Below are 21,695 nucleotides of genomic sequence, written 5' to 3'. Positions count from 1 at the left end.
CCCATGCATCATCATAACATTATAGTATTAGAGAGCATTTGGTTTTTAACTTGGTTTCATGTTTCAACTGCTATGTAGGATGTTCTCCATGTTTTGTTTGTACTTGGTCAAAACCTTGGGCAAAATTTGGTAGACCAAAGCCATTCATCTCAATCTGTGATATATTTTCCACCTTTTCTTTACTTATTGTTCAATTCTTTGAAGAGTTTGTAATGGATTTTCATCAAATTTTCATATCCATTCATCTAGCTATTTCCGTTTTGTATCCATCAAATTATATTCTACCTTCTAAGTTTTGGATATGATGATAAAGAATGAGGCAAAAGGAATGCAATATTGATGGATAGAAAGTGTTATCGATATGCACTCGGATTACATGATGTAACTATGAAGAGTTGAACTTGAATCTCCCGTCGCAGGAATAGTTATATAACTATGAAGAAGAGAGTTTGGTAGAGAAGTGGATAAATGTTGCATAATGGAATTTGATTATTCATTTGATGCGTTGCTAGTAGGGAACGTCCTGAAAGTGAAATCCTTTTGACGTGGATTGCTTACGCATCTGCTGTGGTAATCGCAGGCATTTTTGCACTATTCCTTCTCTGCATGTCCCCACATGTAAAGTAGGCATGTTTATTTTCCTAATTTAACAAATTGATTAGGAAAATCAACAAGTGGTGCTGCTTTGTTAAAACTTTTGCTTATATATGCAATTCATAATATATACATTTAGTTCACTAGCTTACCCCATGTCATCAATTATAGGGAGATTTTTGCCGAGCCTTAACACTCATTAACAGTAGTTGAATCAAACAGTAGAGATAACACAAAGGTAGGAATTTTCGGCCCAAACATATTAAAGATATTAGTCGAAACATATTGATATTTAGACTCAAAAGGTGTCTTTAACATGAGAGAAGTTGAGTTTAAGCTGAATTTTACTTATAAATTATTCGGCTAGATTATGACGAGTATTAGCCGAGTCACCTATATAGTACATCATTCCATTGTGTTATTTGAGATTTTGAGTGCAACCTTTGATATGTGCATGCCTGCATGGGTTCTTCCTCCTCGTATAAGAAGCATTAATTATGTGATGTTATTTGGTAAGAAATATAGTGGTCTTAATAAATCCACGAATCTGCTCTCTCTGTCTCTCCAACCAATCAAAGAGTAAAAGGGCCTAATCCATTTCATATTTATCTTTCATCTATCAGGCATGTCCAGCATCACTCGGATAAGGATCCGGATGGGTCCCATCTCCAAAGCGCGTGCCACCCCCCCCTCCCACCCTTCTATCTCCTTGCACACGTTCAGGTTAGTCTTCCCCAGTTCTCCGCCGTGTCTCATTCTGGCCTTTTCACAAGTAGGATCCATATGGTTTGGCAGATGTTTTGACTTTGCCTCGCAGTTGGTCTTACTGGCCTTGATACCTCGGCTGTTGCTCCTGAGATTCAAGTCGGCACAAGGAGCTTCTCCACGCGCCGACCAAACGAGTAAACATCCCGTTTAATAATAATAACAATCAGTGTCAGTCGGTCATTGGGTTTGGACGAGGCGGCTGGGCCCATAATTTATTCATAATTGGAGCGTGCTTCTCAGGTGACATAAAGAGCTTCCATGTGTATTCAAAGTTAAGGGGCGTGTGGGCAGAGATAGCAGAAACAGCAACAAATATAGAGGTCAGTTTTTCTTCTTCCCCCAAAAATATTGAGATTTTGATTTTCAGTCCTCGCCAGCTCATTTTTACGTCAACACCACAAAACCCATTTCGCTCATGATATGGATAACGGATGGACCCTCTCTACCTCTCTCTCAAAAACGATTGACAAAGGGGGAGTGAAATGATAGTAAATAACGACTGATTAATACACCAAGTTGATAAACCGTAATCATTCTTAGTTTTCTTCCTTCTCGTGATTCAAAGATATGCAATAAAACAAATAATCTAAACAAAATATAACAATAATTACTCGTCAAAATAAAAACCAAGATCACTTGGAAAGTATTTGCTTTTCCTTCCAGATTCTTTGCTAACACATAAAAATGGTTTCTTGGGATAAATAAGATGTTAAGAATTATGAAATCATTCCAATGGATATATACCACAAGAGCTTCAAGTTTTCTTACCCTTGAAGAGTCACTGGAGGCGATAAAGAGAAGTTTTACCAGGTTGGCAGATTAGCTGCTTTTGTTGGGTGTGCTTTTTCTTCTTCTACTCCTTCTGGTGGGTTTTATTGATGGCTTCTCTGTAGAACCAGATGGCCCTCCTGCTTCTGCTTTTGCTGGTTCTTGTTGTTGATGAAGCTCGCCGCTGGTCTTAGGTTTCTTTGACTGACTACTCTCTTCAACTTCCTGTGCTGCTGGTGCTTGTGATGGTTCTGCTGCTGCTGATGATGATTCTTTTTGTTCTTCGCTTTCAGTCTTCTCAACGATCTTGCGAGGCCTACCTCGCTTTCTAGGTGTCTGTGACTGACTCTGTGCTTGCTGGGTTTCTTCTCCTGTTGATGAGGCTTCTGCTATTGCTACTGATAGCACCTTTGTCTTCTGAGGTTTCTTCTTCCCCATCAAAGATTTTCCTTCCTCTATATACAACAAAAACAGCAACAACATAAACTCAATCTTTCAATCTACTACCACACCACCAATACCCAGATTTCCTAAACCCCAAACATGCCAAAAAAGATTCAAACTTTCACTCAGTTTTTCCAAACTAACGAATCCAAACAACCCATATGTTGTGAAAAAAACCCATTATTTCAATCTTTCAACCCAGAACCCAGATTTCCAAAACCCCAAAAAACGTCAAGATTCAAGCTTTGGATAAATTTTCTCTCTTTTATTGAATCCTAGACAATCTACAAACAAATACCCATGTCATACCTTTGTCCTATTTTGCTCATAAGAAGTTAAAGCAGAAGGATTGATATCTTTGACCAATACCCAGATTCTGGAAAACCCATTTTAGACCATATGTTCACTCTTTATCCATACACGACGCCCAATACAAAGAAAAAAATACACGTCTAAACAATTCTTAAAAGCTCAAAAGCCACTAAAATCAACTTTCCTTTTTCCATGTCCACTGATCCAGTCCCATCTATATCTATTGTTTATATAATAATAATAACAAATAAAAAAAAAAAAAAACCCTCTCCAATTCTCTGCTTTTGTTGCAGAGAAGAGGAAAGACGAGTTGGGAGGAAACAGGGACAAAAGAAAGAGAGATGGCTTTAGGAAGTCCTAGACCATGGTAGGAGACTAGGAGGTTTGGACCTAAGTTTTATACTAGAAAAAAAACCACTTGTGTCTCTTCGCGGGCTTTGCGTATTCATGAATCATGAATCATGGCTTTGATATGGTTCTAATCAGGAGTTTGTATGGCCCATGGTCGTTAATGGATGTCATCCTCACTATTCACCAGTCAAATCATTCTTGTTTGTTTTTTTAACTCCACGTAAATATTTCGATTATTAGTATTAACATTGCATTATTACTCATTTACTCTCCTCAAATATCATATAAATCGAGTGATATTGGAAAATCAAATTTGAATCTTCTTAATACAAGTATTCAATTACTCATCCACACCTAAGCAATTGGTTGGATTGATAAAAATTGTGTGTATCACCTTTATAATCAAAATTCAAATCTCTCCTCCCTTTCCGAAAAAAAAAAAAAATATTCATCCAACCCAAATTAATCACTTAAATTGGGTATGTGTAGGAAGGTTGTTATGGTGCTTGCATATATATATCTTAGATCACTCTCCTCAGCAACACATGAGACAAATGGAGGGGATAAGTAAAAATATTCAAATGAAGAAAGAAAATTCTTAAACATGACCCACACGCACAAGGAATAGAAGCTAAAAAGACTTTTGAGTTTTGACTTTATCTCCCAACATATTTATCCTTAACTAAATATACCTTGCCAGCTAAAATCATTCTATAACTGATCTTGTTGTAAAGCAGTAGATACAAATTATACAATTTGATGTAGAGCTTTCCAGCCCATTACGCGCTCGAGGCCTTACTATTGCTGCCAAGACACAACTAAGATGGTCTTCGTGGACCTCATAGGGACAACAAAATCATCGAGTCGGGTTACAATTCTTTTAGTTAGAGCAAATGCAATGGTGTGTATTTGTTTGGGTATGAAAGGAAAAAAATGAATTTTTCTTCACCTATTAAAAACTTTTGTGTTCCAATAAAGGGATGGAACATTGTCTGCCTCCATGTTGGCCTAAAATGGGATCCACATCTCATACACACTCACATTTTTACCTTTAAATCAATATTGGATTCCATATCTGTTACACAAAAATCAAGCCAGTAAATTTATACTATTGTACCAATACATTTTGTTGCCTCAACCACATCAGCAAAACACATTCTCAATACAACCACATCAACAAAACACAAATTCTCATACATTATCCATGCCTCATTAAAAAACCACCATTGTGATTGCTCTTACGGGACATTTGGTTGTTAATCCAGTGAGTATGAGTGTGAGCCGAGTTTGAGACGAGTATGAGATGAATGTGAGATGAACATTACCATGTTTGGTATGAAATGAAGAGTGAGCATGAGTGTTACAATTTTAATTGTACAATTTTCATACTACCCAATTTGTTGTACATAAAAATAAGAATAGATTAATTTAATGGTTGTGATTATTTCTTGTTAAGTGGTATAATAGTCTTTTGAGTATCAAACTCATTCTCCTTTTGTATAGATTAGTCAATCTTACCATTTTAGTGCGCTTGGCTAATCTCCATAAGGAGGGAATGAGGGTGAGATGAATTTGAGATTCCACCCTTCCAAACTCAATCAAACAAGAGAATGAGTGATTCTTACCCTCAGCTCGCCTCATTCTCTCCTCAAAATGCTAACCAAATGCCCCGTTAGAATTGGTTACAATTATCCCAAAAACCATGTTAAATCATGAGTTTTTTTAATATTTAGGATTTAGGGATTAAGATTTAAGTAGACTTAGGAGTATATTATAACATTATGAGTGCAATGGGAAGAAAAACTGTTTGTCCCTTTCTATGAGCCCACGACCTTTTGACACGTACAGTTATCGAAATCGCATCCCTGTCGCATTCCTCGACTACCACCTTCTATAACCTCGACCTCTCATCACTTTGACATCGACATCGGCCCCATCGCCTCAACTCCAACTCTCGACCTTTCACCATTTTCACACCAAGTCCTACTACTAACACTTCTAGATCAATCTGACACACATACTATTTCACATTCAACATTTATAATCTAAGCATTATCATATACGACAGATATTCATCACTTTCTTTTTGTCATCACAATCACTAATGACATGATCGTTCAAGATCATTTGGCTCGCATTCCATCGATGTCCAAGGTCCTTGATTATCGGCATTTACTCGTTTCGCAGATTTTTGGTGTTCCCCTTTGAATAATTATAGACCGTTTGCAACTATTGTCACTATTGATGAATGAGCAAGACCAAAGTTGATTTTGACCACATCTTTTGGAGGGTCGTTGTTGATCTGCCGCTTCTTTGTATTCTAAAACCCTAAACCCAAAATCCGGATATCTTATACCCTAAACAAAGCAAGAGAGAAGACCAACTTGTAGTGATCTTACAATTAATTTATTATTTATGATAGTATGGCCTTTGAAACGGAAACAAGTGCTCTTGTTTATGGCGAGAGGGACTGGATGGTAATTTTCAAATAGTGAAAACCTCTTATGGACATGTTGGGCCGCTCCCTTCGTGGTCCGGCTCCAATAGTCTTTGTATGGGCTTTTATTAGGAACCAAAGCATTAGTTATTAGGCCGAAAGGCAATCAATCTGTTAGGCCGATCCCATCCTGGACCGGCTCCACTGTAAATTGTAATTAGAATATGGGCCACAACAGACTTTGTATGGGCTTTTAGATTAATCCAGTGGTTCATTCTTTGTCATTTGTATATCTTGATAAAAAAAGAAAGGGCTTATTGGGCCGAAACGATCCAATTAGGCCCATCAGAAACAAAAATTGTCAAAAGCCCGTGTGTTTATAGCCGTTAATTCCTCCCTACGCCTGCACATCCCTTTCGGAGTTGGATTCAGACCCCCACAAGCATTGTGAATGCAAATTCTTGGCTCCTAATCGGATAAGATCGCCATTGGCAGAGTCAGACAAGGCCCATCTCCCTCAAACAGAGACGCACCTACGAAATACTATAATAAGAATGGTCGCAATGTCGCATCAAGGAAGGAATCCCGATAACCCAGATTACTTCCACCTCTAATATTTATCTATTATTTCCATTTTTAGATGTGTGATGTGTTATTTATATATTTGTCCACTGTTTTTCATAGATTTCGTCAAGAACTGGGCCTTTCTAGTAGAAAGTGATAGGGGAGGTTTTCTGGGTAAGTTCTTTTATATGCACATTTATATGTGGCTCTCTGTAGAGTTATAGAAAGAGTGGGAGTTTTTGAGGCGCAGATTTCACAGTTGTTCTTCGTGCCGTTATTTTGCTCCAGTTGGGATATGCTGGAAAGGTAGATAGCCAAGTGAATTCAGATTCGACTTAGTAGCTGTTGCTTTCTTTTGATTGGGATTCACAGGAATCAAATTTCCTGTGCCGTGAAAAAAAATGTTGTTGTTTTCAAACATTCTATATAACTCTCCTATGTAATTCATTTGTCTCTTTCACATTTTCATGTAGGTATTGATTAATTTGGACATAGATGATGCATCGCTTCTCTAATTAGCTTAATCGTGAATTGTAGTATCTGGGGTTGATGATTTCAATCATGTTAAGCTTTTTTGCGAAGCTGCGGTTAATACTTTGTAGTTGGAATAAATCATACCGTTTTTATAAGATTTTGATATTCTTTGTATTGGTCAGTTATTAATGTTGGGACTGCATCTCAGTTCTGTTATGATTTTTTCTTCTCTTCCCCCTATTTCAAGGGTTTCTGTTCCTAAAGATTCGGTTTCTCTGTTTGTACTTCATTACCTGGCAGCCTTTTACCTTGCTTTGCTTTGTTTTGTTTTGGATGAAACTTTGACCATTTTAGTTTCTGGGTTTTCCGTTTCTTCTCTATTCATTTACTTGTTCACGTTTTTGTCATTTGGGATTGCCTGAACAGAAAGCCCTTTCTGTTATTTTGTAACAGGTTTTCTGTGGCAATCTGATTTCAGTCTGTGTGGTTACATCCATGTCAATTTACCTATCTATCTTGGAGGGTTTCAGAGAGGATTAAGCTCCTGAATCATGGCGAGTCCTTATGAAACATCACAAAATGGTAATGGTGAAGTAGCCGATTCTGGCAGTCTCCAGATTATTAAATACGCACCATTTCTACCCTGCACCAAATTGTCATCTCCTTGGTTTGATTTGAGAGTCTTCTATATTAGAGTGAGTAATTTCCTGGTTGACAACTCAACCCCTGAGTCTCTCAATCTCATCCATATACCCCTAAGCCCGGACACTTTCTTGGAGATTAATGGTTCTAGAAGTAATATTTATTCCGATGGTGTATCTTCACTCCTAAGAAGAAATCGAGTGGACAAAAAATCAGAAGAAGCCACATTTGTGAGCACTGATAATGTTAGGTTAACGGGGAGTGTGAAATTCGTGGTGTTCGATAAAGAGGATCTCATTCTATCAGGGGTTTTGGAGATGTCTAATGGTAATGGCGTCACTGGGGAGATGAAAGGAAATGGCAAGAGATGGACCATGAATTGTGACTCGGCGATAACTGCTGGCTCTGGCTTCTTGAAGGGAAAACATATTTCAAGTCATGAATTATCATTACCAATGATAGAAGTTTACATTGCTGGCTGCTTCTCAGGGAAACCAATCATCTTAACTAAGACTCTGCAGCTTAGTTTCCGGAAAAAGCATAACAGGATGTGTGCACTAGATGTGATCCCAGAGTATGAGATGACTGAATCACAGAAAGATTTGTCACCCGGTCATGATCTCCAGGTATGCATTGGCTTTCTAGTTTTAAGGTTCTTGTTTGGGTTGTGCTGCACTCAGAATCACATAATTTAGGACATACTTCTAAAACCTGGTTGTTAATTGATTAATTATGATATGAAATGCTGTTGCTTTCAAAAGTGACATGATGTGCCGTTAATAAACATCCGCAATGATGTTATTAGCTCCCTTGACTGTTCCCTGTGAATGTGCTTCCTGTCGAGAAACATGTTTCTTGATTCAGAACCCATACTTCCTAGACAGTGATACATGACTGAAAAAGCGAATCTTATCCTAGATAAGTCATATGGAGGTATGGGCAGGGCAGTCTCCAAGTGATTGTGATGGTACTCCATTGCATATTCAGTTTTGGTTCCCTTGTTTTCGGTCTTGTCCTTACCACTATCCACCTCACATGGTTATCTCAAAGCCACTTGGTGTTATCTATCCACCCATGGTCCCATAATCTCCTGGGCCAATCCTGGTGTTTTCTTGTGGCCCTTTTCTGTGCATCAACTTCTTGATGAATTGTTACTATTATTGACTCATGTAATCATGCTTCCCAAGAAATTCACAGTTCACACTAGGCCAATCAAGATCGAGCAGTGATTGGAGTCTCATGCATCTTAGACACTGTGTGTTTTTTTATTCAATTTAGTTTGAATGTTTTGTGCCTGTGATAAGACATGCCCTAGTAACTTCAGTTGGCCAAAATAATCAGCAAAGTAAAAGCCCTCGCATCACTCTTGATTTTGTTTGGACAGATAGCAGTTTGGCCAAAAATAGTCAGTTTGTAGAGAAAATACGGTACTTATGCTTTCAATTGGTTTTAGTTAAGCATTTAGGGCTCTGTTAATTCAAGTGAACTAGTGAAGTTGTGGTTAGGTCCTTCCCAGAATTGGTTCCCCAGCAGGCAGCGCTCCTGGTTTCACATATAGAAGGCATAACACTTCTGCTTATGGTCCAAAGCATACATACTGTTCACAAATCTCTCATTTAGTGTCTTTTACAATGCTTGGGTAATCATTGGTTCTTGACTTGAGAATGAAAATTTAAACATAGATGTGGATAAATTATCTTGAGCTTCAGACTTTTTGGCCACTGATTTTGATATGTTGAGCCTATACATCGCTGCTTGTGGTCGACGCTTTGGACATCTTGTTCCTTCCATTATTCCATTTTGACGATTCTAATAGATTGGTGCTTAGATCTAACACTATTATACTGAAGCTAGTATATTTCTCTTGAGCTTCAAACTTTTTGGCCCCTGATTTTGATATGTTGAGCCTATACATCACTGCTTGTAGTAGGCGCTTTCAACATCTTGTTCCTTCCATTATTCCATTTTGACGATTCTAATAGATTGGTGCTCAGATCTAACACTCACTATTGCACTGAAGCTCTTTCCCAATAATAAAATTATTGGAACTCTTTAATGAGCCAAACCAAACGTGTCAGACTTCTATGTACCCAGAAAGGACAGAGAAATATATCACGTCCAAGAAAACTTTCTTTTTTAACATATAACTGCAAATAAGACACAAGTAGGAATAGCACTTGTTCGAAGAACATGCACCCATTCACAACAAACCCCCTTCATTCTTCTCCCTCTAAAGCCTCTTTGTTCCTGTTTTATCCCAAATTATCCTACAATGTAAAGAATTGACTATCCGAGTGAGCAAATAAACCACCATGGGGCACATGGACAACGTGGGAGGTTAAAATTTGATTCCTTGATTCATCAAGTCTCCAACACCCAATGCTATCATGGCTGACTGTCATTGGATCAACCTCACCCATCAAGAAAGGAGTAGATGGAAAAGAGATGACTGAGGTATGGATTCTGATTTCATTGCAGTCTCTCTCTCTCTCTCAACAACTTCTTAGCTGGGGAATTCGGAGCATTATTCTTGTTGCAGATTCCAAATGTTTATTTTGCAGGATTAGAAACAAATCCAACCGCCCCGCCCACCCCCCCACCCCCCCCCCCCCCCCCCCACCACACACACACACACACACATCATCGCCCATTTCCACTGTTGGTAATTGGAGGCCCTAGCCCTTTGAGGTTTACCTTTGAGTCAGCAGCTGCATGAGATGTGCAAAACTTAAAAAAGTGAGCTCCTAAGTTTTTCAGCACCCATAGTTTTTGAACTTATCTTCTGCCTTGTTTAAGTTGATTCATATCATATCTTCACTTGAATGGATGTTTTTGTTCTTATAATTGATTTTTTTTTCAAGAGTTATTTGTGTTTGATAGTTAGTTCAAAGGATTTGGAAACATTTTATTCTTATTATTTTGTGTTAGATAGTTATCTGACCCTGTGGATTGTTTGGGATGAACACTTTGATGATGATGATTTATCCTAGACAATTGCAGTGTTAGATAAATGAACCTCTTGTTTTTATCATGTAGGTGCTTAGGCTATTCTTGTGCAATGTGTAATATCCTCGTTGGCTCATTGCACATTACTAGTAAATATTAGCCAGTTTTTTTCGTCCTCGTTTCATGGATCTAGACCCGTTATCTCTTGCACTGGTTGAGGTTTATAGATCTTAAATGTAGAACCGAGGAAGAAAATTCATTTGAATGAATGGAGATTACTGGCCTGGATAGATTTAGCAATATTTCTTTTAGCCGTGCTTTGCATCAGGCCTAAAAGGTTTGCCAAATGGCAGGCACATTGAGTTACTTTGATCGAAAATTTCTCCCATTGTTGTCGTTGAATTCAAAGCTCTCAGTTTTATTTTCTACTGAAAGCCACATATGCCCAAAATTCATGGTTTAACTTTTCAAATTTGATTTGCAGGTAGCAGACTATAGAGACTACAAACCTGAAGCTGAACAAGACTACAGCAACATCTACTGGAGGAGGACAGAATACATGGAGGGTGAAGATGGTGAACTTTCATGGTTCAATGCTGGTGTCAGGGTTGGTGTTGGAATTGGGCTAGGCATATGTCTGGGAATTGGTATAGGGGTCGGCTTGCTGGCCCGTACCTACCAAACAACCACTCGAAACTTCAAGAGGCGACTTGGGTGATTCTTGTCAGTTCCCTCTGTCCATAGGCGGCTAACTTCTTGTTTATGATGGGATGATCACAGATTTTGACTCAGTAGTTTCTGTGTCCTAACAGTTTTTTCACTTTCTTTTCCTTGCATGTGTTTCTTGTCTGAACTCATATCTAAATGTGTCATGGTGCTTGTTTAGAAGAAAGGATATATACATAACTGGATTCCTAACTGGAATGGAATGAGAAGGGTTTGTCAGTGTTTTACACATTTCACATTTGTATGGATTGTATTTCCCTGTAAATAAAACTGGTTTTTGTGAACCTAAGTTGAGTGTGGGTAACAAAGAAGCTTACCCGAGTTGAGCGTGGGTAACAAAAGAAGTTTTGATTGTGATGGTGAAATTGATAGTGTTAACTTTTCGAAAATGCAGGATATCGCAAGTTCAATTTCCACGCCTAGCTGCTCAGTGGGCTTGTTGGCATAAAAATAGTCCACATTCCAATCATGAAGAGTGACAATAGAAAGGCCAAATTGGAAGGAAGTCATTACATATTCATTCAGAGATGGATGGACATAAGACAAGGGCAAGATGCAGTCTAGACTACAGAGATCAACATGAGTGGAAAATACTTGCATGCTGGCTCTAAACTCCGGTACTAAAATTAAAGTCATGGCATCCGTGACTATATCCGGCTGCCACTATGGCGCACTGAGAATCAATGAAGCAATATTATTATTAGTTCAAATGGGGTTCTGGAGCCACTTCGGCTCCATTATGGCCGTTACTAATGCCTTGTAGCTTGTCATCTAGTCCCCAGAAGGCAGCAGTTTTCAGATCATCTTGGGCCATTTGTCTAGAAAAGTCTTCATGCTCATACTTCAGTGCGGCTTTTCCCCCAAATTCAGTTGCGAGATTTTCGTCGTCAAAATATGATCTCATGAGTTCTACACTGTCGGTATCCTTGGGATACACAAACTTCACCTTTTGGAATGTTTTCGCATCAATGAAATACTTGACAATCTGCAAGTACAGAAGCAAAACACGTTATCTATGAGACCACTTCCTGAATGGAAAAGGAATAGCTGCATTTTGCAGTTATCCAGTTGTTAGGGACTAAATATGATCATCATTCACTATTGCCCCGTTACCGGAACCAGGAGAAAGATCGGAGAAAAAATAGTAAAATAAGGGATTTCAATTACAAGCTAAGAAAGAAGACCCGAAGCAACTGCAAAATGTTTGAAGTGGATGCCACAAGGTCAATTATAATTTATAAGCAGCAAGAGGAAGCATTCAACCTCTAGGCTATAAACAGGATAGTAACCTTAATATGGATCAGATATCACCCAAAAGTAACGATCATACTGTTCTTAATCGTATATCCAGGTATATTTTATCTTCATCCAAAAGTAAGTGTTCTCTTAAGAGTATAATTAGTAACCAGTAAGCACTATCAGAAAATGTAACGCCATTATCCAGGGTAAAGTAATTTCATTTACCATCCAAATGAATGGTTCGAATTCTTACTGAAGTAGCTGATAATCCCAATGCGGAGTTACAGTTTTGGTGGTTGAAACTTAATAGACAACCTTGCTCAAAAACTGCTATTATTACTATCCATGTCTGCTTTCAACCACAGTCCATCGATGAAAAATTAGCAACGAGTTAAGTAATTTTAAGCCAAGAGACATTTAATAGTCAATAAAGAATCACACTGCAGTCAAGAGAGTAGAACTCGAACCTTCCAAAACGCCTCAAATATCCGAGGGGGATTATACAGAAATGCTATGGCTAGCCTCTCAGGGTAATGGTTTTGTAAAATATTGATGGTCTCTCGTGCTGATTTGATAGGAACGTTGTTGGTTACAGACCATCCAGTGAAGTCGATCAACCATGCCATCTGTTCTTGACCCTCAGGAAGGCTGAGGACAGCATTCTCTAAGAGATATACCAAATGTCGCATTTGATTATCAATTGACTTTGTGTTCTGAAAATTTATACCAGTGTCAATTTTCAAAGCAATGAAGCTCGAAATATGTACTATGGATAATCCACAGACTATACCTGCATTCCTGGTCTCAATATAAGAACAGTTCTTCCATGTCGGTCACGAAAATTTGCTTTATATATTTTACCTGTCTCACTTTCAACTGCAACTTCATTCTGGCAACAAAAACAGTTTACAAGATTGAAAAGGTTTACGAAGAGCTTAAAAATACACAATTATTATAATTATCATATTTAGTAAGCATCAATCGTTCAGTATGCAGAACATTGACCCCAACCTACCCAGCGGATTTCCTCAGGTTTGTAGGCCAATCTCCATTTAATTGTCTCTTCAATCATTTTCTTTGATTTGTCAACATTCCAGTTTCGAGCTTCCAAATATCTCCTCAAGCATGCATCGTCACAATACTGTAAGATGCGTCCAGAAAGTGGTTCTATTGCAGCTTTAAGCTCATTGACCTAAAAATGTGGAGTAGTTATAAATATCAAATGGTGGCCTACATTTCACTTAATTGAGCTTAAGGTAAACAATCTGAAATGGCAACCAAAAAAACCAAACTGACTCAGCACATCACAATTTATTACCTTCGACTCAGAATGCACCTCATCATTCTCCTGAGCATGATTAGTATTATTCCAACGACGAAACATGATGATTGACACCACAACCTGACTTCAGACTATAACACTGAACATCAAGTCAGAAGAAAAAAAAAAAAAAAAAAAAACCCAACTGAACAGCATTTCAAGTTCCCAATGAGCATGAATTTCTTCTTCTAAAGCATTGTTTTGTATTAAAAAATTAGAAAAAGGGGACAACAGATGGATCTCATTTTAAAGCATAAAATCATTATCACGAGATCCAAAACATTACCACTGGAAACAACTTTAAAATCAAGAAGTTGAAAATATTGCTTGGTAAGAAATTCAGCTGACACGAGATGCCTAGGTCATGCGAATGCACCTCAAATCATAGCAGAAACCACGAGTCCTTCAAGCAATAAAAATAAGGTTCATTGGAAGTAGGACGTTACTAACATCAATAGAAATTCAATCCTTGATATAATATTATTTTGATGTGTGTCTTTTCAAGCGGAAACTGCAAGAAAAAATATTGCATATCCACAAGACCCACAGACATAATCAAGCAGAACAGAACCATGTCAAGTCATTCTTGAGGAGAACAAAGTTTTACATCAGCAACCCACCCACCAAAAGGGAAGCAATGATGCAAATTTTGACCATGTGATCCATCCCTAACACAAACTCTAGCTAAAGAATTCGTCCATCACGAAACATATGCACATCCCATTACACAAACATACACACAAAGCATGATTCAACCACTGCCTACAACCACCGTTCTTTGTTAGCTTTCTTCATTCAGTCATTCAAACAAACATCTAACACAACCTTCAACCTGAACAAACCTTTCAATAACGGAGGAAACTAAAGATCAGATTCCCAACTTGAAACGTCCCCTATCCCCAAACCAACAAGAACGTCCCACTAGAATCACAATCTCCAAAGGAGAAAATAAACATTACCAGAAAAGGGAAATTATTCAGAACCCAAAAGACCAACTGATCTCAGTCTGAACAGCCTCGATGTCAAATAAAAAATGCTTTACCAAAAAGATACAGAACCACGAAACGCAGACAAAGATCCAGTATTCTCAACCCAAGTAGCACAAAAATAAAATTTTAAAAATACCCAATTAAATCTAAAAAAAATTAATGAAACAGCTTTGAATGATGAATCCACTCACCTGGTGGAAGGAGAAAGAAAGTCCGAATCTCTCCTCTGATTCCTTCCAAGAGAGGAGAGGAGAAGAGGGTTACAATCGGATTCAGGCTGCCTTTATTTCTTCACGAAAATGCCATGACTTGGGGATTTCTAGTTCAAAAGAGAGTGGCAGGAGGCCAGGAACAAGCCAGTGACTTTCCTGTAGTCTGTAGAGGAGTTTCGTTTGTCGGATATTTTGTGAGCCACACTACAGAATCAGACCCGTACGATGACGTTTTTTTACTAGATATTTTATGATGAGGAAATAATGTAGCGCACTACCTCTCTTCTCCTCCCTCGTGCGTTGACAACTCAAGTCAAGTAGTCTAGTCTTCTAGAAGAGGAAACGAATTATTGCTGTCGGCTTGATTACGATTATGAGACCCAGATATCATCTTTTGGGCTCAGGACCCCAATAGGCCCGAGCCCATATTGTATCCTCTACCCATTATATTTGCTTCGGTCCAATGTTTCCCAATCTGGAGGCTACTTTCAGAAACGCATTAGGCAGTAGTTTTGGGTATAAAGTGCTGTGTTGATCTCATAGTCAGCAGGAAGTTGTATTTGAAGGTGATTCTCTGATAGTGGTCAATGCGATTAATCAACCAAACTTGGTCTCTGCATGGGCTATTGAGAGCTTAATTGTTGAAGCTCATCTCAATTTACGCTGTAACTGGAGCGTTGTGAAGATTCACAGACGGCACAGATGCTTCCGCGCTGGTAACAGATAAGATCAAGATGAAGCCCACGCGGGGAGAGGTCTCCCATGAGGGCTTGTACAAGGAAATAAGTCGAAACTTGCATGATTTATTGTTATGGTTATGTAACAGTTATGATCCGTCATACCATTGCTTTGGGCTCTCCCAGAGTTCCAGTTATGATCCGCCACACCATTGCTTTGGGCTCCCAGAGTTCGTTGTAGTCCGTGCTCCTCCTGCCAGACAAAAAGAAAACAAACTATTTTCTGTAAGATGTATGGATTACAGTCTACAAGTGCATTAAGATATTAACATACCACTGAAGAAGTACTTGAAAGACACATACTGAAGTCACTACAGCAATTCTAAATATCATGAATCGGAAAATAAGAAAAAGGAATGAACAATAGTTTTCAAGGGATAAGAAAAAATAATAAGAATTTGCTGGCAGTGACGACTTGGTAGAGAAGCCCACACATTGAAAGCTCTGAGATTGCTTGGATTAGAATCAAAGTCAGGATACCCACAGTGTTACAGACACCCTCTTCCACTGAGTGAGAGCTAAGGTTCACGTCAAACATTCCAAGCATGAAAATTCAAAAACTTATTTATTACTTTGGACTGGACTTCCTACCTCACCCAACTCTGAAAGAACCCTCCCAACCCTAAAAGAAACAAAGACATCCTTATCTTTTATCTCTGTAAAATAGATAGACCAAACTCAATGTAAAAGAAACTATACCAGTTTATAGCTGAAAAAGTATTTCCATATAGGAGCTTCGTTCCGACAGAGTGGAAAGCATGGCAAAAAGATCAGATTTTGCACAGAAGCTGTTAGATGATCTCCGTTTAAGGAAGGAGCGAATGGCTGCTTCTCATAGCTCAAAGTCTTCAAAACCATTAGCTGCAGGTAAGCATTTATCTTTCACATTCAACGTGCTTCAGAATGGAACACTTCTTGCTTTCATTTGCCACAAGGAAAAAAAAGTACCTGAGGCATATAAGTATATATGTAAGTGTGCATATTTGTTCTCCAAAGCCAAAGACCCAATAACAGATTTGGAGTAGAAACATGGAATATACAAGTTTAACAAACCTCAAATCCATTCACTTATAAACGCAAAATGTCAAAGCTGATGAAGCTCACAATCATACATTTGGCTCACTATGGCATTAAAATAGCCAAGAAGGGAGGGTTTGAGGGCATTCAAGCAATTTTTGAGAACTTGATATCATCAGTTTGGTATTATTCTGCTCTAAACTATTATCCCAATCACGATTATAATTCCCCGGCATCCAGCGAATACAAAAGATGTGCTCTGACACCTACTTTCTGGAACAAAGTAGGAAAACAATTATTTGGAGGCTCAGAAAGGCTACATATATGTATATATTAACACTTCTTTGGCTTTCTTCCTTCTTAGAAATTAACAAGCGCATGCACTGTGACATAGCCTTCACATTTTCCAAAGAACGTAGCACGCATTGAGGTGTCACATAAGAAGGACGGCAAGCATCTCATATTCTCATCATACCAGAAAAAAAATATAATCTATCATCCCTCTTCTTCTCATCTAGCAGCATACCTAATAACATATATAAGATATGATTATGTAGTAAGGTGCACATGTTTTGGTTTTGCCAACAAATAAATATATACAATGATATAATAAACTAAAAAAATTGGCTTGTAACATCAAAGAACCCCAAAGTATCAATTGTTATCCATCTTACATGTTTAGAGTTTGGACAAATTTTACTCTATACTCTATAGTTCAAACTTCTATAAGTTTTGGTTATCTAAGCTAACCTGAACTCAATAATCAATTTAACGACATATGTATTTTATTTTTGTTTTTGCAGATGCATATACTTACGCCAAGCACACTCACAGAGGATCTGGCAATTTAAAAACAAACGAAAAGGTAAGTTTTTCAAATCTGAAGATCATGTATTGAGCTTCTTTAACAATTGACACAAATTTACAAATTTGAATGAATTGCTTTACTTCCTGCAGACTAGTTTCAGAACTGGAACTATGCATAAAAGGTCCAATGGGGGCTCTAAATCAATCATGAAGGAAGAAGCATCAATGCAGATTGTTCCTTTTGGGAGAGACCAGAATCCAGAACAAATAGGGGATCTATCAAAGGCACTGGCATTTGCGCTTGAAAATGGAGGAAGGCTTACAAGAATGGATTCATCGGGCAATAGTTCAATACTGACATTCCTGAATCAAATTGGCAGAAGATCAGTGCAGTTTGGCAAGACGGAAAGAAAGAACAGTGACCATAGGCACTTGTCATCAGCCAATCATTTCCCCATCGTCTCTCATCTTCATATTCAAGAAATATCAAAAGGGGCACAGAAACTAAACCAGATCCTCAGAGCTTGCTCTAATGGCGTTAACTTTGACAAATATTCAATAGAAATTGGGAATGAACTTTTTAAAGGGGCCATAGATCTGGAGGAGTCCCTGCGGATGCTTGTAAACCTACAAGAAACTTCAGAGTACATGATCAGTCCACAGAGGAAAAACCGGATCACTTTGCTAGATGAAGATGAAGATGACGATGACGATGACACGACAGTTAGAATAGCTGAGCAAAAGCAACTGGGCCGACCAATATTCTCTTTTGATGAGTCCTCGAGAAACAATCATGGCATCCAGAAAGTTGGAAGGAGTGACCTCAAACAGAGGCTAATGGCTTTAGCCTACCTGTCAGAAGTTGCCAAAACCAACTCTCAAAAGCAGGCCCCAAGCACCCCAAATTCAATTTCTCACAAACGATCAGTTAGCTATGGCCCTGAAGTAAAATCTCTGGCTGCATTCTCAGACCAGAAGAATTACTCAAGTGCATCCAAATCCGAAACAGAAAAGGGAAGAATTCCAAATGTTATTGCAAAACTAATGGGGCTAGATGAACTTCCAGAAAATGATGAAGCAACGTATGCAAAACAGAAAGATGCCAGCCCCAAGCAGAGAATGGAAAGAATAATTCCAAAGGGGATTTCCCAGGCTACAACCGCGCAACAGAGAAAAGATGCTGAGTATCTGGCACACCCAGTAATGAAACAAAAGCAGATACAACGCAACCAAATAATAGAGTTTCAGGACTCCAAATTTGTGTCACAAACAGAAAAGGGCCTGGCAATTAACCGAGATAACTTTGAGGCATTTCTCAATGATTCAAATCCACCCTGGAAAAATGTGGAAAGTTTAAAAGCAGAGACAGGCTCAAATAAGACGGACATCAGAAGAGATAACGAACAAAGCAAAAACAGCCAACTCGATAAAATCACCACGAGGCGAAAGGAAATTCCTGAAAGCGAGAGCAGCCAGAATAATAAAAAGCCCAAGGAGCAAAAAGCTGCTGAAAAGAACGGAAAGAAGGAACCAATCTTAAAACATGAGCAGCAAAGGATGGCTCCTCATATCCATAAAGGATCAGAAGCTGCACTTCTTTCACAAAGAAAAACAGGATTTAAGGACAGTGCGCATTTGACAGAGAAAATACATGCAGGAACATTGCTTTCCAGCAGTCAACAAAACTCTTCTATTGCTCGTGCAACCCAACAGCCAGACGTCCTCCGAAAATTTGTGCCTCGAGAAGAAAAGCATCAAGCAGGGGAATGGGAGAAGCAAAGCACCAGAAAACAGAAGGAATGCGATGTAATGCCCAAAAAGAATATTCAACCCACGCACAGCGCAATGAATTTGCAAAAGCAGCATCTACATCCAAATCAGTCCACACATAGTAGGAAAGGTTCCATGGAAGCCATTGATACAACGCAAACTGAAAGATTGCAAATTGGTAGACCCCATGGAGATCTTGCTGGAGACAGAAGTGCTAGTAATTTCAACGTTGAAATGAAAAACTCAGAGAACAGAAACTCGAATCCAGATGCTTCTACAAGATTTCAGAACTTCAAATTAGAAAATCAAAAGACCAAAATCTCACAAGCTATGGAAGAAAAATCACTTCATGTTTCAGTCAGAGAGAAGACAAAGAGTACAAAAGGAAGTAAAGGAGATGCCCATAGAAAGGCTGATGAAGTGATGACACGAAGAAATGTAAGTCCAAAAAATTTTGCAAAGCCACCAAAACATCATAATCCCATTTTGCTGAAAGTAAAACAGAGAAAGCATGACAAGCTTATTGGGACCAAGGAAGCAGCACAGGTGAGCATGAGCAAGTCGGAAGAAGCAGGAGCATCCATTGTGAAGTCGAATAACTCAGTAGCAAGCATACAACCATCGAATGTGCAACAGAAACAACAGATTCAAGACAGAGAGGCTACCAATTTTCACGGCCCCATAGAAGACGAATGGCCTAGCCTAAAAGAACGAAAAATACAGGCTCCGGATGGAAGTGTAAGCACATACTAACCGCAATCTAATTGTTGTTCCAGCATGCCAAGAGAATTAAAACTCTAAATTCAACACAAACCACAAATTAATTCTTGCTGGAAAGTTTCATAGCTTTCTTACCCTAACTCACATCAGCTTATCTGGGTGCATGCAGGATCCAAGCAAAATCTCAACGGTTAAAAATGGTCACCAGGATCAAGAACTTGCTTTTGGCAGTGATGAACAACTCAACTCTCACAAAATTGCATCAGATGCAGTCAATGGTAAGCAAACTTTTCACTCCCACTTTCATTTCCTTCCCACAATTTTAAAGACTTATTCCTACTGTATAAGCACAGAACAAGAAAAGGTCTGGTTACTGTCTCTCCTGTCAATACCAATATACCATCTTGATCATCTTCTGCCAGCCAGTAACTTTCCTCGTTACATCTGCCAAATGTACCATGTCTGCATCTAAAGTTTGCTAAAGATTGAGTTACCGCAAAGACACATATATCATCAGACATCAAATGCAATCACAACTAGCTAAAATTAAATAATTTCCAAGAACTTCATACATTCAGCCTTACTCCTTCCCCACAGCCAAGATCACATACATCTTAACGTCTCCATATTCTGAATCACAAGTGTATGAATAAGAAGAGAGGGAGGAGGTTATCATGAATCATAGTTCACTTATTTGAATTTTTTTTCAGACACTCATGAAGCACGGACCAATATTTCCCACCCCACACAGCAGGAGCGCCAGAAGTACTATAAATCAGTAAAACCAGAGCCGCTAACAGAAAATGAAATTTTGCTGAAGCAGACATTGATTAGAAGTAAATTATTTCTCGATACAGCGGAAGCGCTTTTCAGATTAAACATTCCTTTTCGCATTCTTCATGATGGTGGTTTTGGCAAACACGACAAAGAAATGAAGCTCCTCATAGACTGTGGCTACGAAGTAATGAGAAGAAAGGGAAGAAGTCAAGAGCTCTGTGTCAGTCCTTTCATGACAGTATCCATAACTTCTGTGAAGGTACGAACTCTGGATGAATTGGTCAAGGGTTTGCAAGCAGACATGGAGAAATTGAAATATTACGGTAAGAATGGGAATGAAGAATGTGTTGTTGAAGATTACTTACCAAAAATGCTTGAGATTGACGTCTACAACAGAGATCCAGACATAAATTGCATGTGGGATGCTGGGTGGAATGATGCGATGTTTGCAATTCTTGAAAAAGATGATATTATAAAGGATGTTGAGAAGTATGTGCTCAATGGACTCCTGGATGAGATGACAAGTGATCTTTTAGCAGTATAAGTTGTGGGACTCGCTTGTGGAAGAATACAGGTGACAACGTTTCCATAATACTTGTTTCATATTATGCTCGAATTTGCTGAAAATAATTTTTGTGTGCTTATGGATTTTGATTCACAAGTATATGTTGAGTGGAATTCAAAATTTCATCTACTTTATTTATCCCTCATATCATGTAACAGAACAAAATTAAATGGTAGAGAGACTTCTCCCAGAAAAATGATTACATGAAAATCAGTCCACAGTCAATATACTCCATTGAAAGGCCTCTGCTAAAACCAGTTTATCCCAAAATATGATCGTTCAATTATGACATTATGTTATTACTCTAGCAACATCACGAAAACAAAAGGAAAGTCAGTATGAACTTATGCTCCATAACACTAATATTTTGTTCATTCCAAATGATTTACAACCCCTTTGCAACTCAATTGGATAAGATCATCAACTCTTGTTAAAGCAGTGAAGAGCAGGCTAACCCTAGAACATATTTTAAAAGGAAAACCAGCATTTCAACTGTAAAGCAAGACAAGCTAATG

General features: G+C 38.5%; 3 protein-coding genes across 7 annotated transcripts; 2 read left to right on the top strand and 1 right to left on the bottom strand.

Moving 5' to 3' along the window:
* Window positions 1–6,097: 6,097 nt before the first annotated feature.
* On the top strand, window positions 6,098–11,312 carry LOC120009031 (uncharacterized protein At1g01500-like). 2 transcript variants are annotated; one of them, XM_038859459.1, is made up of 3 exons: window positions 6,098–6,412; window positions 7,166–7,980; window positions 10,785–11,312. In XM_038859459.1, exons 2-3 carry the CDS (start codon window positions 7,264–7,266, stop codon window positions 11,016–11,018), a joined length of 951 nt encoding a protein of 316 aa, XP_038715387.1. In that variant the 5' UTR covers window positions 6,098–6,412; window positions 7,166–7,263; the 3' UTR covers window positions 11,019–11,312. The 2 variants fall into 2 exon arrangements, with proteins under 2 accessions (XP_038715387.1, XP_038715386.1); XM_038859458.1 differs by having other exon boundaries at window positions 6,098–6,544.
* Window positions 11,313–11,477: 165 nt separating this feature from the next.
* Window positions 11,478–15,241, bottom strand: LOC120009032 (phosphatidylinositol transfer protein PDR16-like). Of its 4 annotated transcripts, none has more exons than XM_038859462.1 (6): window positions 14,767–15,241; window positions 13,584–13,667; window positions 13,281–13,457; window positions 13,056–13,154; window positions 12,733–12,978; window positions 11,478–12,011 (listed from the first exon to the last, which is right to left on the bottom strand). In XM_038859462.1, the coding sequence occupies exons 2-6, from the start codon at window positions 13,647–13,649 to the stop codon at window positions 11,727–11,729; spliced, it is 873 nt and encodes a 290-aa protein (XP_038715390.1). In that variant the 5' UTR covers window positions 13,650–13,667; window positions 14,767–15,241; the 3' UTR covers window positions 11,478–11,726. The 4 variants fall into 4 exon arrangements, with proteins under 4 accessions (XP_038715390.1, XP_038715389.1, XP_038715388.1 ...); XM_038859461.1 differs by having other exon boundaries at window positions 13,584–13,686; window positions 14,767–15,240; XM_038859460.1 differs by having other exon boundaries at window positions 13,584–13,678; window positions 14,767–15,240.
* Window positions 15,242–16,228: 987 nt separating this feature from the next.
* LOC120009030 lies at window positions 16,229–21,695 on the top strand. The gene is made up of 5 exons (XM_038859457.1): window positions 16,229–16,391; window positions 17,345–17,406; window positions 17,499–19,856; window positions 20,008–20,116; window positions 20,549–21,695. Exons 1-5 carry the CDS (start codon window positions 16,283–16,285, stop codon window positions 21,157–21,159), a joined length of 3,249 nt encoding a protein of 1,082 aa, XP_038715385.1. The 5' UTR covers window positions 16,229–16,282; the 3' UTR covers window positions 21,160–21,695.

This window comes from Tripterygium wilfordii, chromosome 11 (genome assembly GCF_013401445.1).
Source record: "Tripterygium wilfordii isolate XIE 37 chromosome 11, ASM1340144v1, whole genome shotgun sequence".
In the NCBI taxonomy this organism is placed as follows: Eukaryota; Viridiplantae; Streptophyta; class Magnoliopsida; order Celastrales; family Celastraceae; genus Tripterygium; species Tripterygium wilfordii.
This window is presented reverse-complemented; position numbering and strand designations above follow the sequence as displayed.

Excerpts from the sequence above, each read along its gene's own strand:
- LOC120009031 (XM_038859459.1), top strand. The coding sequence starts at position 7,264 with ATGGCGAGTCCTTATGAAACATCACAAAATGGTAATGGTGAAGTAGCC. Across the intron at positions 7,981-10,784 it reads CACCCGGTCATGATCTCCAG|GTAGCAGACTATAGAGACTA; the intron begins GTATGCATTGGC and ends TTTGATTTGCAG.
- LOC120009032 (XM_038859462.1), bottom strand. The coding sequence starts at position 13,649 with ATGTTTCGTCGTTGGAATAATACTAATCATGCTCAGGAGAATGATGAG. Across the intron at positions 13,458-13,583 it reads AGGTGCATTCTGAGTCGAAG|GTCAATGAGCTTAAAGCTGC; the intron begins GTAATAAATTGT and ends CCACATTTTTAG. Across the intron at positions 12,979-13,055 it reads TATTGAGACCAGGAATGCAG|AACACAAAGTCAATTGATAA; the intron begins GTATAGTCTGTG and ends ATAAATTTTCAG.
- LOC120009030 (XM_038859457.1), top strand. The coding sequence starts at position 16,283 with ATGGCAAAAAGATCAGATTTTGCACAGAAGCTGTTAGATGATCTCCGT. Across the intron at positions 16,392-17,344 it reads TTCAAAACCATTAGCTGCAG|ATGCATATACTTACGCCAAG; the intron begins GTAAGCATTTAT and ends TTGTTTTTGCAG. Across the intron at positions 19,857-20,007 it reads TACAGGCTCCGGATGGAAGT|GATCCAAGCAAAATCTCAAC; the intron begins GTAAGCACATAC and ends GGGTGCATGCAG.